General features: G+C 45.3%; 1 protein-coding gene across 1 annotated transcript in view; it reads right to left on the bottom strand.

The window, feature by feature from the left end:
- The window catches only part of LOC146811372 (integrin alpha-M-like), a 278712-nt gene that overhangs the window by 190994 nt on the left and 68240 nt on the right, over positions 1 to 19478 (bottom strand). Inside the window, exons 2-3 of the mRNA XM_085618488.1 lie at positions 14208 to 14325; positions 3104 to 3210 (exon numbers count right to left, since the gene is read on the bottom strand). Coding sequence (XP_085474614.1) covers positions 3104 to 3210; positions 14208 to 14325 — 225 coding nt within the window. The remainder of the gene's footprint in view (positions 1 to 3103; positions 3211 to 14207; positions 14326 to 19478) is intronic.

Below are 19478 nucleotides of genomic sequence, written 5' to 3'. Positions count from 1 at the left end.
GCTGTTGGTTCTGACCAGCAAGGTCAGAGGGATTGCTCCTTTGGAGGGGAGCAAGGGCCAGTCTGGAGCAACCAGACCAGCGGTGTTTGTCGTAGATTTCGTCGCCAAGATGGCCACTAGCCAGCGGGCCAGCAACCGGTTAGGCGCGTCGAGTGGCAAAATGCAGAAGGGCCCCACGCAGATCGTGGAGATGCTGGAGGGCTCACCTTTGGTGCAGATGCTGCTCGAGGGTTGGGCTTCTCAGGACCCAAAGCACAACTTGGAGGGAGCCTCGGTTGTTGCACTGGTCAGCTTGTCGTAGTCGTTCCAAGATGGCTGGCTCCACGTGTCTCGGTGCCTCCACGGGTCTCCTCTTTTCAGGGACTGTGGATCGGGCGGTGAGAGGTCTGGAGGTCCAGGTCTTGTCAGTCTCTGGGCTCGGGCTCCGGCGGGAGGCGGCGGCAAAGCAGACGGTGATTCGCTGGATGGTGCTTGCGTTAGCAAGGTGGTCACTCCCTGACCACAGGGGAGATTTTCTTCAGTCTTCTGTGCAGCAGAATGTCGAAGTTCCCGTCTTCTTCTTAGTTTCAAGTTGATTCCAGGATGTCTGAAGTCCTAGGACACAGCTCCTACCTTTATTCGGATTCTAGGGGCCGGACTACCTGCTAGGTCCCTCCCTATGGGTGGGACCAGGAAGGGGGGTGGTTACACCCCCAATCCTTTGTCCAGCTCGCCCCAGGCCCGGGACTGGTGTGCCCCAGGACCGGTTTGAACTGGCATATGCACCGAGGCTCCTTGTGAGCCACAGGCATGTCTGGTTTCTTTCAAGCCCTACCTGACCAATACACAAAATCCTGTCTGGGGTGGTGCATGCACCTCCCCTGGCAGGAAACCCTTTGTCCACACCTCCCAAGCTGGAAGGACTCCCAGCAGCAGGAGGGCAGACTTGTGTCTGTGGTGGCAGCATCCATTTTGTGGAGCTGAGGCTATGTCTGATTTTACCCGGGTTTCAGGTACTGTACATGTCGTGTCCCTCTAGAAGGGTGGAATGCTAACCCCGTCGCCAGAATTGGCGAGGGGTTAGTATTCCAATTCGTATGACACCTTACTCGACATGTTTTGATAAAGCCAAACCAAAGATAGCATTTAACCGCGAGGTTCATAATGCACTTAAGAGTATATGGTATGACGATATCTGGAAACAGTAGAAGGAAGTTGTTCCGACCACTGCAGACAGGCTCAGCTCATGCCAGAGCACCATCTCACATGGAACCAAGCACTCTGCCTTCAGGATTGTTAAGGCCTGCCATAGGAGTGACTCATAGGTTACCAGGTGTCCCATTTAAGGTTAGGTATAGGTATACTACACCTAAGTAAGAGGTGATTACACCAACTTACCCCAGCTGAGTGATCAGCCAGTTGTGTCAGATTGTTAGGCCAAGCCTGGGGTGGCATAATACATGCTGCAGCCCCTGGCAGGCCTTGGGTACACCAATGCCCTGGGTACCTAGTGTACACTGGTACAGGGGCTGACAGGGTGATCCACTTCCAATTGGTTATGCACCTAGGGTGCATAGTTTTAATTTAGTAGAGAGAACAGCAGGCTGGGGGTCTGATTGGCAGGCCCACAGCCTCAATATGTCAAAAACCAGTGAAGCAAAAAGCAAAAATTTGGGGTGACCATAGGATAGCAGACCCTACTCTCCTACAATCGTCATATCTAATTTTCTGTCTTATTTCTTTGACCAGGCCTGCAGAAAATAACTATAGGACAGATATGTTAAAAAATGAATCAAAACAGAACGTAAGACTATATAGTCACTGTGGCGAGTACTGCATCCTTGATTAAAAGTCTGTATTTTAGGATCTTTACCAAGTGAGGTAGATTTGCCCAAGAAGAGTTGAAGGAGAACCTTAAAAGACTTTAGAAGGCATGGTATAGGACTCCTAAGCCCACTGAGTTCAAAAGTGCAGGATTTACACATTCTAAGCCAGTCACCAGAGAGGGATTGGTTTCTCGCACGTGTCATCCTAAGGATTTGGGGGGGCCCTGGCAAGACATGTTTTGGGGACACCTGTAATAATACATTTTACATTTTAATAACCATTTCCTGCCAACTCAAGTCTGCATGATGGCAAACAATATTAAATTATATGTTAAACTTTAACAGGGTCATTCAATAATAGTGAAAAAAAGTCTTAACTGGGAATCCAAAAATCCCTACGATGGCCCAGGGTAGAGAGACTGAACCAGAGGCAGAGGTATGCAGAGAGGGAGATAGGGTTAGACATAGAAATAGATTAGATAGAGATCAAGGAGAGAAAGCTTGCTTTCCCATGGGGCCCCTTGGAGGGTGGAACCCTGGGCAATTTCCCACTTTGCCCATTTCTTAAAATGTCTCTGTCCCGCACCTGTGAATAGTTTGGAACAGAAGAAAGAACAAGCATTTGCAATGCAATAGGTCTCGCATTTACGCGAGTTTGAGCTATTGACATTACAAATGGCAATGCCTTTTATTCTTGTTTTTGAAACATAAATAAAAGGCATTGTCATTTGCAATGTCAATAGCTCAAACTCACATAAATGCGAGACCTATTGCATTGCAAATGCTAACGGCTGTCTGCAGTTACCCCGGGGCACAAGCAGGCATCCACTTCTGTGAGGACGGCTGATCTGAGCAAAAAGACAGAAGTGGATGCCTGCTTGTGCCCCGGGGGGACTGACATTAAAAAAAAACACGCGATGGCAACAAAATGGCGTGGGACTGCCCACACAGTCCCACGGACACGCGCATGCTGTTTGCAATGGACAAATGGCGAGAGCAGCCATCTTTGTCCATTGCAGACGCGTGCATGAGAACCCTCGCAGAATTGATTACAAAAGGTGCTCTCCTGGCTAGAGCAACGCATGCGCTGCTTTCGCCAGGCGAGACCTAAAAAAGGAAGGATTCAATGAATGTGGGGAATCAGAACTGTTATGGGGTCTTAGGTGATTCATTATGTTAGAAATAAAGATACTATGCAGATAATTGGCGGGATTTAGCCATCTTGTTGCCTTTAATTCCAAACTATCCTCTTTTCCCCACACGTAAGGCTCACCTCTTTTCGCAAAGGATGTACTTACTGTTTACTGGGATTGGCTCGCAAGCTTCCTGAACGTAGCTGCATTTGTAGAGCGCTCCAGTCTTTTGGCGGGAATCTCCTCCTGTAAGAGGAGCGCTTACAACAACCCTGTAGAGAAAGGAAGACCAAAAACAGGTTGAATGAACACCACTAGCAGAGCATCTGAAAGAGTGCATCACTGTTGCCCTCTGCCATGCTTCAGTGAGGCCAAACATTTCATGAGGGTGGGCTGAATGAAGGGTTCACCTTCACATCTGTCACCACTGGGGTCCCCAATGCAAAGGGCAATGCTACAAAGGCTCCTTCCAGGGCAATATTACCTGCCATGCATGAAGCAATGTGTCAGTTGTCTTTCTTGGTTTGCTCTGCATGAGTGGAAAGTGTGGATCTGATTCACAAATATATGTGTGCACCTAAATGACATTTAACCCCTTCGGTGCTCATGACGGAACGGTTCCGTCATGAGCCACGGTTGAGCTGTGCTCATGACGGAACCGTTCCGTCATGACCACGCCCGCGCAAGATTCCGTCAGCACAGCGGCGGAATTTGCGCAGCATGGAAGGGGTTAAGGTGAAAAAAGTACAATCACATACAAGGACAATTTGCCCTTTCTGATACACAGAATCAGGAAAGCTGGGATTTTACCCCTGTAAAGGGAATGTGGTCACACAGAATTCCCATGTGTGGAGGTATTTCCATACAAACAGAACTGCTCAGAGGAGCGGAGGTTATCACTGTTCCATGGAGGCCTGATCTAAAAAATGGAGAACACCAACAAGCGTGCAACACTAGGGGCGCTAGCAGATCATGGGAAGGTTGTTTTCTTCACTTAATATACTTATAGCTTTCTATCAAGAACAAGAGTAAAACCGTTTTCCTGCAAATAACTAGCAAGTAACACCCCAAGATTGCAGGGCATTCGGCACTAGTTGTTTCACTACAGAGAAAAATGTTTTTGCTGAGTAGAAACAAAATAAAGCTACTTAGCATAAATGGATTGATGGATAGATAAATACGTGGGAGTACTCCTGGAATCTGCAACCGTCGCAGCTTCCCAGAAGTATGGCTTCACATTTTGGGGGGAGATTTGGTAAAAAGTCAGAAGTTGTCCCAATACCTACGCATAACCCAATGTGAGTACACTTCTGACTTCCCTGTCCCTTTATGAAGAGGGTCATGCGTGAAAGGGTCTCTGCGGCAAGGGTTCGCATGGGAAGCCTTGTGTAATGTGACCACCAGAGATGTTTCCAGAGGTGGAGCAGTGTGTGTTAGAGTTAGAGTAGATCAACGCACAAGGGGTTCCCACCATACCAGCGTTGGCTTCCACGGGTACGGACATAGATATGTGGGTTCTATCAGAGTTATTTTCCATGTCTGAGGGTGTAATGTACTTCCTTCATGGCAGTGAATTCTCCTATCAGTGAAGTAGTGTATGAGTGATCTATAAAAGGCAAGACTGTTGCCAAACATAGCTTCAGAGAAAACTGGGAGGCGGTCTCTCGATGAAATGCTCACTTGTGTTTGGTGTTGATTGGTGGTTCCCCTAGAAATTATTTCTGTTGATGAAGCAGTGTTGAGGTAGTCTTTCAGATGTGTGGATGGTCCTGTTTCTGGAGCAGTACGTGTTGTGGGCCGGTAAGGCATCAAAAGATGTCTCTGAGCGAGCGAGATTAAATATACCTCCAGAAATTAAATTTATCTTGTTATGATTTCAGTTAAGTTCAACAACATTTCCTTTGTCACATTCTCATATTGAAAAAGGCCTTCTTAGCTTGTAATGTGTTCTATGTTTTGTTTTTATTTTCCTTTTGCACTTCTACTGTACTAACAACTGGGAGACTGGTGCTTCCGGTTTTGTCTAATAATTCTAGCTATGTTGACACCCCGCAGTCTCTAGCGGGTACCTACTGAGGGTTCTGCCTCTAACTGGGAATTGGTGCAGTAGTTCCACCCAGGAGCAGCCCTCTACTGTGTAAGCTCCTGTGTGTGTAATACTCAGCAGAGTATGAACGGATTGTTGGAAATACTTTGTCCAATTTTCTCCTCATCCTGCCTCTTTCCCTCCATTTTCCAAAGGGGACAAGCCTATGCTACATGCCCCATCCTTGTTGTCAAGAGAACCAGTCAATTATCTTACACCAGCACTGAAGTATCTCCACTGGTTACAAGCAAACAAAGAAGAGTCCCAGTCAAAGTCCCATGCACAAGGCTCTTGATGGCCACAGCATAGTCTGCTTACTGAAAACGATCCTTCCCACACCACCCAATGAGCTGCTATGATCGACCTCTTTGAAGCCTACAACTCTGCCCGTTTAGACGCAAACAGGTCAATGGAGGATCCCTGCGCCCACAAGGCAACTCTCTCTAGGGTTCCCTTCCTTTGTCTTTTTTCATCTAGATGGACTCCAGAAAATACTGGAAACGTTTGTCAAGCACACTGTCCAGACTGTATTTAATTTCCACTCTTTGTTTCCATTTAGTATTTGCATGTATTTAATTGCACAGTGCTGCATCTTTACAAGGAGAACTTCACATTAGTGAGCAATTGGGGGCATAAAGACCTTGCAGGTGGATGCAGCTTCCACTAGGGTGTTTTTTTTTAATTATTTTATTTAGGTTACTTATAAAGCGCTAACAATCATCCCGGGGGATATCACGGCGCTGCGATTGCTACAGTAAGGATGCAGTGGGAAAAATAGGTGTCTTTAGTCAAAGTCAGGGAAAAGGAAAGTTTTTAGTTGTTTCCTGAACGCAGGTGATCCACTGTAAGTCGAAGGGCCATGGGAAGTTCATTCCACTTCTTTGCGGCAATGTAGGAAAATGCTCGTTCACCCATTCTGGCTTTCTTTACCCGGGGTATGCTGGCCAGCGCCGCGATTTGTGAGCGGAGGTGTCTAGTGGGAATGTAGAACCGAATCCTGTTTCTAAGGATAAGAGGGCCTATCTCATGAAGTGCTCTATGAGTAATGCACAGCATTTTAAAAGTTGCTCTCTGCTTCATCGGAAGCCAGTGCAGATCTCGCAGACAATTTGTTGCCGAGTCAAATTTCCTTTTCATACAGATAGCCTTGGCTGCTGCGTTCTGAAGTGTTTGTAGCTTGGTGAAAAGATAACCCGCCATGCCAACAAACAGAGAGTTTCCATAATCTAGCCTGCTCATCAAGAGAGACTGAATTAGGATCCTTCTGCATTCTAATGGAATCCAAGGAAAAACTCTTTTGAGCATCTTCAGAATCGCAAAGCCTTTGCCGCATACAGCGGCTACATGAGCTTTCATGGAAAGGGATGTGTCGATCGTTATCCCCAGGTTCCTTGCTGTTAATGTAGGGGCGGGGGGGATGCCCAATGCTTCAGGCCACCAGGTGTCGTTCCACATTTGTGTGTGGCCTCCAAACAGCAATATCTCTGATTTGTCTGCATTCAGCTTGAGATAGTGTTTATGCATCCAATCAGCCAAATCAGAGAGGCAACTCCTAAGTCTGTCCTTGGAATTGGTCTTCTCATCCAGGACTACCGTAAGTTGGGTGTCATCTGCATAGGAGCAAATTTCCACCCCCCATTTTCTGCCGATTCCGGCCAGGGAAGACACAAAAACGTTAAACAGAGTAGGGCTTAGCGAAGCCCCCTGTGGGACCCCATATTTGATGGTCCGGGGGGAGGATGAGAACTTGCCCAAATGCACCGATTGGGATCTTTCCAATAGGAAGGACCGCAGCCATCCCAATGCTCTGTCCCTAATGCCTCTGGTGGCTAGTGTCTCCAGGAGCAATTTGTGTGGGACAGTATCGAATGCCACCGAGAGGTCCAACAGGATTAGGGCAACTGTTTTCCCCTGGTCCACCAGCATTCTGATGTTATCAAGCACGGCCAGGAGAGTTGTTTCCGTACTGTTGTTGGCCCTAAAACCTGTTTGCGTGCTGTCTAGTAAATTATTAGTCTCGAGAAAACTGACCAATTTCCTATTGACCAGTTTCTCCAAGACTTTCGACAGGTAGGGAAGCTGGGAGATAGGTCTATAATTGGCCGGATTGTTAATATCTAGGCCTGCTTTTTTTAAAAGGGGGTTGACTATGGCATTCTTCCAACTGCGTGGGAATTCTGCTACTTCTAACGAGTGATTCAAAACTTGAGTTACTGCAGGGCAAATGAAGGGAATAATTTGTCGGAAAATATGATGGGGGCACGGGTCCAAGGGAGAGCCAGATGTAGTTTCTATCATTGTTTTGCCCACTTCCTCTTCGGAGAATGGCCCAAAGCTAGTGCAAAGGACTTGGGGAGAGGGGGGCTCATGATCTATGAGGGGTCCTGCTTCCGAATTAGGAAAGGAAGAATAAATCTTGTCTATCTTTTCACAGAAGAAGCTGCTCATTTTATCGCAACTAATTTGTGATGGAATCAAATCAGATGATAGACTAGACGAGCTACATAGCTCCTTAACTATTTTGAAGAGCTCTTTGGAGGAGTCTTTATTCTCTAGAATCCTCTGGGAGAAGTAGTCCTTTTTTGCCTTCCTGATGGCTAAGGTATAGTGCGACAGTGCTATTTTATACATTGACCTATTCTCTTGAGATTTTGTTAGCCTCCATTTATGCTCAAGCTTGGTGCATTTCCTTTTAAGTATCTTTAATTCCTGGCCGTACCATTTTTCTGACTTAGTACGGCTGGGTTTGGGATTCCGACGCTGTCGAGAGCAATGCTCAAGAGCCATTGCGATGTGGTCCTGCAGTCTATCCGTTGCTTCGTCGACACTTGTTTCCCCTATGGTGTGATGTACAAAGTTTTCCATAAAGGTTTCGGCCTTGAAGTTAGCATAACTTCTTTTATGAGTTGCTATTTGATAAGAGGGCTTAGTGTTTTTGACTGATAGTTTTATATCGAATTCGACCAAGGAATGATCTGTCCAAAGCACTGGTTTTATCCCTAAGATGGAAATAGGGTTAATATTGGAGAAAATCAGGTCGAGAATATGACCGGCCTGATGAGTTGGTTGGTCAATTCTCTGCGATAACTGCAGTATCTCCATGTTTTCTATTAGTTGTTTAGTAAGAGGGTTATTGCTATCATCGTAGTGGATATTGAAATCCCCTACGAGTAGTATGTTTTTATTCTGGAGACAGATTGGCATAACCTGAGCCAGGAGATGAGTATTAAATTCAGAGGTACAGCCCGGGGGATTATAAATAACAGCTCCTCCGAGTAGGATAGTGGTGTTGGAGGATAGGGAAAATGCCAAAACCTCGTGGGTACTAGCCTGGGTGATTGCTTCTTGTTTGCAAGAAAAAGTGTCTTTAAACAGCACTGCAACCCCTCCTCTCTTCTTTTTCTTCCTATTCAGGTTAAGAATTTTATAATTCTCTGGAAGGGCCATGGCAATATCCGGAGTGTTATGGTTATCTAGCCAAGTCTCCGTGACGAAGGCTAGGTCTGGTTGGTCATTTTCCAAAATGTCCCATACTTCCGTTGCATGTTTGGGGAGGGACCTAACGTTGAGATAAATGCATTTTAACGTTATTTCTGCGGCGCCGGGATTAAAGGGGCCATGCCCGAGGTTGCTCACCCATTGACAGTTCCCACAGCTGACTGGTCCCGTGTAGCATGAGGGTTCCAGTTTAGCACATAATGCTTGAGTGTGAGAATTCGCAATATTCAAGTTTCTTAGCTCATTCCCTGAATAGGAGATGAGGCATTTGCTCAAGAGAAAAGGGACAGGGATTGTGGCCCCGGGTCCCGGCCTGTCGCGGACGGGCGCAGACGGGCTTGCCTTAGGCGCGCCGTCGGCGCGCTGACGGCGCGCCCGCTGCGCCCGTCCGCTGCGCTTCCGGTGTGGTGGCTCCATTTTGTAATGACGAGGGGCGGGAGGGTGGGAGGGGCTCAACACTCGCCTGCTCGCCCTGCTCCAGCCCTCACCCAAGATGGCGTCGGTCCCGGCAGCACTTACTCGGCTGCGACGGGGCTGATCCGAGTCACATCAAGCGGTGAGTACAATATTAGGTAGGCACTCCAATTTTACCCTTAAAATTGTTTAAAACGGCGACCTCTATATCGTTCAATTATTTGCGCCGGCAGCAGATCAGCAGCAAATATGATACAATGCAATGAATACTTAAAACAGATGTTAAGAAAGCGCTAGCAAAGCGTGCAAATGATAAAAATTAAAAGTCCCGGCTTTCCGCCTCAGGACACTAAACTCACGCTCAATGCCCAGTAGCAATCACTGAAGGGAAGCTTACGGGTCTTTTTGTAATGACGAGGGGCGGGAGGGTGGGAGGGGCTCAACACTCGCCTGCTCGCCCTGCTCCAGCCCTCACCCAAGATGGCGTCGGTCCCGGCAGCACCTACTCGGCTGCGACGGGGCTGATCCGAGTCACATCAAGCGGTGAGTACAATATTAGGTAGGCACTCCAATTTTACCCTTAAAATTGTTTAAAACGGCGACCTCTATATCGTTCAATTATTTGCGCCGGCAGCAGATCAGCAGCAAATATGATACAATGCAATGAGTACTTAAAACAGATGTTAAGAAAGCGCTAGCAAAGCGTGCAAATGATAAAAATTAAAAGTCCCGGCTTTCCGCCTCAGGACACTAAACTCACGCTCAATGCCCAGTAGCAATCACTGAAGGGAAGCTTACGGGTCTTTTTGTAATGACGAGGGGCGGGAGGGTGGGAGGGGCTCAACACTCGCCTGCTCGCCCTGCTCCAGCCCTCACCCAAGATGGCGTCGGTCCCGGCAGCACTTACTCGGCTGCGACGGGGCTGATCCGAGTCACATCAAGCGGTGAGTACAATATTAGGTAGGCACTCCAATTTTACCCTTAAAATTGTTTAAAACGGCGACCTCTATATCGTTCAATTATTTGCGCCGGCAGCAGATCAGCAGCAAATATGATACAATGCAATGAATACTTAAAACAGATGTTAAGAAAGCGCTAGCAAAGCGTGCAAATGATAAAAATTAAAAGTCCCGGCTTTCCGCCTCAGGACACTAAACTCACGCTCAATGCCCAGTAGCAATCCCTGGTTCCTGTGTGAGTACCAAAATTGGTGAATGTCAAGTAGCAGGAAACAAGACCAATGAGTAATTAGAGTCAGACTATGCCAAAGAACATACTTGAGAAGTATGGTATTCATTTTAGAATCCCAGGGAATAAGGTTAGTAGGGCAAATACGAAAGAATGTGAGCATGTAGGTTACATTTAAGTCAAATCTAAAACAGGTCATCCAAACAAAATGAGAGTTGCCACCTTGATATAGGGTAACAAGGCCACTTAAGGGTGGCGCAATCAACCAGGACGGAAATAATCTTGAGATTGGTGCAGTCAGTGTGAAATGGAACAGCCGTCATTCCACAGTGCCGCCTACACTTGTGTGATTGTCTACTGAGGTCATTTTAATAGATTTATGAGTGAGATCCAGGGAGCATGTCAGTGGTGAAGGCAGCTTGGTAATACATTGTCTGTGGAGTCCAGATAACTGCATAACTTGTAGGCTTACCCGTAATATTTTCCCCTGGATTATGTGGAAATATATAGCGAGAGGCACTGTACTGCTTTGTTACCTCAAAAGGGCCTCTCTAAGGAGAACTATCCTGAGACATTGCCAGTGACATCCCTCTGCAACAGCTAGGCGCTTCTGTTGAACAGTTTTTCTAAGATACCAAAGTTCTTCACCAAGTCCTGCCACTGTCCTGCATCTCAAAACCTACATTTGATCATGCAGAATTCTCCTGATGTAGAGGCCTCCATTGCAGAACTTCTCAAATCCCCAAGCACAGAACATATTTTAAACCTGAAAGGTAAAAGGGCATTCAAGAAAGAAAGGTAGAGCTATGAGGCTGTCTTCTGGATGGCTTCCAGATAGGCATCTGGGGTTGCTATACACAGCGCAGATAGATGGACACCACACATCACTGATACTGGGGCATATTCAGCCACAGTTGATCATCACTTCCAGTGCATGACCAGGCCAGGAGCCATAAAGCAACCCATGTTAAAGGAAGGCTTACTTGTGACAGTCTGCATTACCAACATGGCAGCATCCTAGTAAGAATAATGCAGTAAGGGGCTATGTGAAAAATGTGACTACTTGCATGACTGTAGGTTGATTGAATTCCGGCAAAACCACCATGAGAATGTGGACAGAGACATTACTGAGGCGAGGTGCAATATCTTGAACAAATGACTTTGAGGAATTCCCTCACGCAAAACTCAACTCTGGTAAAGATTCCTGTGGACATTTCCCAAGAAGGCACTTGTTTTTCATTCATCATTGTAACCTTCAGGGCTGGATATCTGTGCTGAGGTTCATACCTCATAGAAAGCCAAACTCGGTCTGACATGTATCATTAGTTTTAGAAATGTTGTGTGAATTCCAAGTGGTAGTTCTAATCCCAGTAGTCTTTTAAACTAGTAGAGCTTGTATTCCTAAATTGTGGAGACACCTGTCATCGCTAAACAATCTGGATCACATTTGTGTGTTGTTGCCATTGGTGGCTCCCTGAGTCTTCTGCCACGGTGCACCAATCTGGGTCTAGTTTGAGTCGGTTATCTTGTCCTTTCAATGGAACTTGCAGTTTGTTACTTGCTCTGGTTTTCTGATTCTTTTTTGCTGGTGTTGAACTGCACTGCATGTGACTTTGTTCTAGCCGCACTTCCAAAGAGAAGCCTTGATTGACCCCAGCCCAAGCACCAGAAAAACAAGCAGCTTGGATATTGAGCGAAGTCAGCGCTTTAAGGTAGTATGGAGCAAACCGAACCTGCGTTTGGGTTTAGAACCTGACTGGAGAAGTCTTTAAGATCCATCCCACGACTCGGTGACTTACGTGGGAAGGACATGTCTCATGGGCTATTAACACCAGTCGGGCAAACAAATAAGGCTAGGGTAAAAAAATGAGAAGCTAGTAATAGTTATAGGATGTTAATGAAGTGGAAGGTAGGCAATTTCAAAGTAAGCGTTGATAGATGCCTCAAACCTAGAGAAAGCAGGCACTATTGAAAACCTTAGTTTGTCAACGTCTGACAAGTGATTTTCAGTTAGCTTTACTGCTGCAAACATTTCAGGTATGAATTCTGCCCCAAGCTACCAATTAGAATACAATATTGTCTACTTAACCATTGCAAGCTTCCTGATACATCCACTAGTATCTATCAATCGTTCTGGATTGACAAGAGTCTAAAATAAATTCATTAACCCAACCAGGGAAAAACTCAGATGGAGGATTGTCAGACAGAACAAGGATTGTTCCCTGTTTCACTCAGAGCTCCTTCAGGAGAACACGGGAGCATGCTCCCAGCAGCTGCACTCACTCGACAGCCAGCAGAAAGGCGGAAGTGACATCAAAGCTGCGCTCCATGCATCAGCCAGCCTCCAAAATGAACTCAGAGACAAATGGCTGCAGGAAAGGCAAGGTTAGACAAAGATATGCTAACCTCAAGAAAGGATCTCGTTGGAAAGGGAAACATAACGTTACCTCCGTCATGAAAAACAGCAGGCTGTATTTGTGCTCAGCCTTCAGAATTAACCTGATGGAAGAAGCTGAACGAGCAATCACGCCAACCAGAGGTGAACCCGCTAAGGGGAAACCAGGACAGATTTACGTGGCGGCTGGTGGGGCAATGCCAGTCTTTTGACTGAGCATACCAGGTTCCAGAACAGGTCCGATTCCCTGAATTTATATCTGGATGGGCCAAGGGCGCGTTCAGGTGAATCAATGTGTGCCACATTTTGGACAATTCCGGAGTAGCCTACACGCTCTAGATTTACATTATATTTTCTTCCAAACAGCCATACAGAGCAGGTGGGATGGTGCTTTCTCTGTGGCCTCTTCTGCTGTGACTGGGAGGGCCAAAGGTCATGTCTGGGTGGGCCTGGCCCACCTGCTAGAACCAGGCCTGCTCCAGAACCTGCAGCATTCGCCCATTGAAACAACAATCCATACTGAAGTTCAACTCCAGTCTTGCAGGTAGGCCTACGAAGCAGCATACCCTAGAGCAATAGTCACAGGTCCCTTGAGGCCAGTCCGCCTCACCCATTGGTACCTCCATTGGCCTTGTTTCAGCAGGAGTAGTGCAACTCACCAGGGATCGGCAAAGCAGGATGGCCTTTACTTCTGCACTGAGATCTCCCTCTCTTGCTTTTCCACAGACTCTAAAGAGGAGGTAGGCATTCTTCTGTCCATGTTGAAACCTGGCTTTCCCAATGACTCGTGCTGTGTGAGAATATTACAAGGAACTACTACTGCCAGTGTCTAGGAAATTGCTAATATTATCAATGCATTGTTCACAGCTGCACTTGTCCCCAAAGTTTGGAAATCCAGTGTTGTTAGCCGTCTGCCTTTAAAAGATGGTTTGGATGTTGCAAATGTTTATATCTCTGATCTCATGGTGCTGTCACCCACTTCAGAAAAAAAGACAAAGCAAATAATGTCTGAACAACTTATCGACCATCTTGAAGAATCCGATGCTCTGGACACTCCTCTGTGAGTTTCTGTCCAAGTGGATAGATGGAATCAGTCATGGCTTTGGTACTTAATGAGTTGCTTCATTAATATTATTTGAGACGATGTGGCTTAGCGAGGCTGATCCTACAAGCTCTTGAATTTGACACAAATGTCCACTGTATCATCAATGAAAGGTTTGCTGATGTGGATCTCTCAAGAACCACATCAACCTGATTTAGAATTTTTTTTTTTCCGGCCATTTTTAGTTTTTCCCTCTGTTTCATTGTAGTTGCCAGGTCGTCTGCTGGGGCGCATCACAAGATTTTTCTCTTCCCCCTATGGGTTTCTTTGTTTATATAAGCTCTTTGTCTTATTAGATTTTTTAAAATGTATTTAATACTTGTGTTCAATCATGTCGGAGGATGATGATAAAGTTAAAACTTTGCCCCCCCCCCCGCCCCCGGAAACATTTCTGCGGACACCCATGGTTGAAAGCATCTCCCATTGTGTAGAGGTCAGACTAGCGCCAGTGTCAGACTTTGGACCACATTCAGAGTGTGTCTAAGACTGTGTGACCTCCCCTGGCGTTTCCTGCAATATTTAAGTGCACCCCAGTTATGCCGATGATGACTAGCGTGGGTGTCGAGCAAGTCTCACATTTACTTACCATGAGGTGTTGTCTGCCTTCACCTGGATGACTCTGAAGCCAAAGTACCCGTTCCCGTCGCCCTGAAACCTCGTAGGGTTGTCGGTGTCGATATTGAAGGCCCCACAAAGCAGGAACACTGGAAGAGAAACAGAAGAAGGATTAGAGGGACACTGCTGGAGGAGGCTGAACCTGCCAGGCACTGCTGGAGTCGTGTATCACTGACAGGGCAGAGCCGAAGGAACTGCACTCTACAAGGCACTGTCAGGAGGAGGCTACAAAGCACTGTCGGGAGGACACTACAAGGCACTGTCAGGAGCGCAGTACAAGGCACTGTCAGGAGAGGAAACATCTATTACAACGCAGTCATTACAACGCACCACCTTTACAACACAACTGTTACAATGCAACTGCTCTTACATCATATGCCATTACAAGCATGTAACTACAACACATGCCATTACAACACATACCATTACAACGCATGCCATTACAACACATTATAAGGTAGGTAAAGAGATTTTTAGGTCTCGCCTGACCCAACGCATGCGCTGGTCTGGCGAGACTTATTGAGAAGGCTCCAAAAAGTGCTACCAGGCCAGCCTAGACCTACAGTGCATGTGCGCGGGCGCGCGCGCCACGCTTGACCACGATTACTTTCACTTTCACGGCCGCACGGCCGCTTTGATGTTTACCGCGATTACTTTCGATGTTTGATCGCGATTGCATCACTTTTGCGGCTGCTTGTTTTTAATATGATTCGTCATTCTGATTATATTTACTGAGGCCCGTTTTGTGCCTCTTTAAAACTGGTTCTTTTTTTATGCATCTCAATTATAATACATTTGTAAAAATTAAATAAAAACAAGTCTTGTTTTATTTGTGGCCGGCGGGGGGTGGGGTTGTTGGAGGGTCAGCTGCGGTTAATCTGTGGATACTATCTATTTACGGCGGAATATTTTTCTCTAGAATATTTTCTTAAGAGTACTTGGAAAGCTAGTGAAAACGTTTTTCTTAATTTGACAGCTCGTGCCTCTTGAGCGCCTGCCTGTATTTCCATCAAGTCAAGTGAGTCATGGCGACAACCGTTCCTAAGCTATTTACCTGCGCGTTGTAAGCATACCTTAGATTGCAGCCGGTTGAACAGAAAAGGCGATGTCAGCATTTCCTCTGTCGGAATGCACATCGACTCTGCGGTGGCAGTCAACTTTCTTTTCTGTAGGTAAAAACCGTGCTATCCCCTAAATCACTTCCATGAACGCTCACGGAGTACCACTTTTTGCCATATTCAAAATATCAAACTGATGCTGTGTAAGTGTTTTTTCCCCGTGTTTCATATAGCGCTTACTAGACCCGAGATAGTATCAGAGCGCTTTACATGAGCACCAGTTTTGTTTCAAATAGACACTTTTTTGTGAGGCACGGGGAGATTAGGTGGTCTGACTAAAATCACAAGATGTTGAGCATCGTTGCAGAGACTCGAACCCGGTTCCCCAGCTTCGAGGTCGACCACTCTAGCCGTAATGCTACATCCTCTTCCTGTTATCTCCAGTAACTCAAGGCCGTTCAAATGCCCCGAGATTTCAGGCCTTTTCTTTGATATTGAACAGTTCTTTGGATAATACTGGTAATTACAGTTCAAGTAGGGGAGCCACCACATTAACAGGGAGAGCAGAGCCAAGCCAAGGGACTGGCTTGGCTTACAGACCATGGAAGAGCTGAACAGTGTAAATATTTGGTATGTAAATCGTGGAAACAAGCATGTACAAATAAGATTGTCTCCTCAATTATTTTTTTTTACATTTTTATTTATTTAATTTATACTCTATGCATTCTATACACAAGCATTGGCATAGCCAATAGGTCTCACCGTTGAGGCCTTATTAGTGTTTAACCATGCACAGTTAATTTTGTTACACCAAGGATATTGTGCTGCATAACTAAATACTTATAAGGTCCCAAAAGCGAGACCTATTGGCTATGCCAATGCTTGTTTAGTTTTAAGGTGGGTATGGGTTTTGGGGTACATGGGAATAGTAATTTTTACCCCTACACTATCCAACACTTTCCCTACTGTTGCACTTGTAATGGTATGTGTTGTAATGGGATGCGTTGTAAAATCATGCAATGTAATGGTAGTTGTGACATAAAAACTGGGTTGTAATTGTTTGCGTTGTAACGTCATATATTCGTCAGGATGATGCTATAAGGCACTGTCAGGAGGACGCTACAAGGCACTGTTGGGAGGATGCTTGACACGGCTGAAGACATTCAGCATTGACAAACTTTTTTTTTGCATATTTATATAGCGTGAACTCGACCGGAAGGTATTGGAGCGCTTTACATAGCACCGTATTTACATTACACATTCAGGCACGGGCAGATTAAGTGATTTGCCCAGAATAAGAGGATGTGGACGCGACCTGGAGGCTCGAACTCTGGTTTCCAGCACCAAAGTCGGCAGTTTAGCCGACGGACCACATCCTCTCCCCTATTGATGGAGGCCGCTTACTCTCCTGGGGTCATGCAGCGCCGCCATAGGTTTGCTAGAGGAAGCGCACACTGTAAGAGTCCTGTAGCTCTGAGTGGGCACAGCCTTCAACAAGCTTGTGGTGCCAAAGTCTTATAGACCTAACAACGTACGCGTGGATAATTCTGCTGGAGGGAGGTCACAGTGGTAGAGCATTACTGTACGAAACTCACACAAACATGGCACTGCTTAGAGGAAACTCATTCACAAAGAGAGGGCAGTGAAAGTGGAAATCTCTTGGTAGCACGCAGAGGTGGACTGGCCATTTGGGCATTATGTTATTTCTGTAGCGGGCTGCAGGGAAGGGGGCTGAAAGGCTTGACCTACACTAAAAGCTCTTAGCCAACATTTTTTGAAAAATTCTGTCGTAGTTTGTACCATTTAGACCCTTTTATTCTAAACATTTGTGGGAGAGGGGCAAATAACCCTAAGGCCACTGGGGAGGGACAGAATGTCATGCTTCATGGAATTTCCAAGGTCCAGTGTGGGACTCATTTAAAAATGTCACCAGGGCTGGTTTTGGTTTCTAATCCAACTCTGATATCAAGAGTCTCACATGACAGACATCTTAGTTTCTCTTGGCATGAGGACATTTTTTCAGAGTACCGAAACTTTTCCCATAGGTGTGGAAAGAGTCAGTGCTGTCAGTTTCCTCTTTTGGTTTCTGAAAAGGGGTTTTTTGGTGGGAATGTTTCCAGTCTTGTGCACACTTGTACGCGATGCCTGCTTAGGTTGAGTAATCTGTTTACTGAGAACTCAAAAGTAGCCATTAGTACTAACACCATCTGATTTTTTTTAATGATTATATACATCTTTGCCACATATTTATTCTAGGCGTTTATGCTATTGCCCAGGTAGTATTGCGTCTGTGCCAACGCAAACTAGTATAAAATCAGATTTCAAGGCTCCACATGTGATAAAAGTGTCTCATCTTGCCAAGCTGCTCACCATCTTGTGAGGTTAGAGGTGACTCTGGAGTAAGGGTTCTTTTCATTTGATATTGAATGGTATACATTCAAAACATTCCTTACCCTGACTCTCTGATATTCCCATGTAAATACATGTTATTCGTGTATGCTCATCTTTACTGTATTCACCTACTTCACGATACCTATATGTTTTTGCTTTTTTGTTGTTGATTCTCTGTACTGTAAAGCGCTCTGATACCTGCAAGGGTCTTGTTCGCGCTATACAAAACTGCAAAAATAAAATAAACAAATAAATAAATAAAATGCCCCGAAGAAATTCTTCGCTAGTGCTGCAACCAACTTCTGAAAGTGCTTTCCTGGACTACTAGGAACCGAACCAGAGCTCCTCATCTGCAGGAGGTCACGAAAAATGTCCCTACTCCTTTTTCACCTGGACTTACTTTAGACTTAGTTGTCTTGCAACTAGCTTTCTTTCCACTCTTCTCTATATTTGCTCGTTTGCCTCCTAAATTGTTAACTGTACTATTTCTATTTATGTGTGAAGTGTTAGGTCAAGAAGTGCTGTAAATAAATGTTATATATACAATTAAATTATCGGAGTGCATCCTTAATATCGAACTCAGAAAACTGATGGTTCTAAATATCGAAGACATAATATTGTGCAAATCTTTATATTGAATTAAGTATTGTCGTTGGTAAGTATATAATTTCTCTATTTTAAACAATATATTTAAATATTAAATATCTAAAACTTAAATATTGTAAATTATTAGTGTTTTAAAATGTTTTTAATGTAGTAGTGGCAGTAGTAGTAGTGGTATAAAAACTTCATTTGCTTGAGAAACCATAGAAGCACACAAAACTATACTCAATGAATAAAAACAAGGCAATTCCGTGACAACATTAACAACAAGCTCCGAGTTCATTTAAATAAGCTTCCCACAAAGTAGCATCAAACATACATGAATATATGTAATCAAGTGCATAGTGCAAACAGTGCATAATCTACAGTAGCAGGGTGTGCATAACAGTTGCTGCCAAGGAACCCAAAAAGGATATCCTGCATTTGGTCATTATATTCCCCCATTTTTAAGTAGCCTGCCAGAGGCTGAGATAAATCTATAGATTGCATGCATTTCCAGTTTCCTCTGAAGAAGCTGGAGATGTAGTAACGCTGGCCTGCATCGTCTAATATTAAGGGTTCTTAGCAGAGGGACCAGCATCATTTCCTTTGGGGCCTTATATAGGTCACAGAAAAAGAAAAAATGCAGCTGCGACTGTGGCGATTTTGCATCACAAGGGCAGGATATCACAACTTTGTCATGGTGGGCATGAGATGGATATGCAACCGGCAGGTGAGCAATATTCAGGTGAAATCTTACAACATCTTTGCTTGCTGGTAATAATAATCAGGTAGGGCTGTACATTGAAATTCGCCCTTAATAAAGCGTAGGTTCTGACCTTCATCTTACCACTTTCCCCTGCCTCTCTGCTGGTTGCCAGAAGGGCTACAAGCTCCTTTTTAACAAGGGCTTTTGAGTTCCTCGTAGCCTGTGGGTTATCAAAGTATTCATGGCAACCAATTAGATACAGCTGTGTTTTAACATACCGAAGCTACTGAAAACAGTGTGCATGGTCCAGGGCCAAACAGTCTGTGATAATGGCCTTATTAAGGGTGGTTTCACAACGGCACCAAATAGAAATCCATTATAGTGTTGTGCAGGGGCGGCTCCTCCATTAGGGCAGAGGACCGTCGCCCCACTGCTTTCTCGCAGTGCGAGAAGCAGAAACGTAAAATGGTAAAACTAACACTTTATGTTTCTTCTTCTCGCA

Source organism: Triturus cristatus, chromosome 7 (assembly GCF_964204655.1).
Source record: "Triturus cristatus chromosome 7, aTriCri1.1, whole genome shotgun sequence".
In the NCBI taxonomy this organism is placed as follows: domain Eukaryota; kingdom Metazoa; phylum Chordata; class Amphibia; order Caudata; family Salamandridae; genus Triturus; species Triturus cristatus.
Note: the sequence above shows the minus strand (reverse complement) of the source record. Positions and strands in the feature narration are given on the sequence as shown.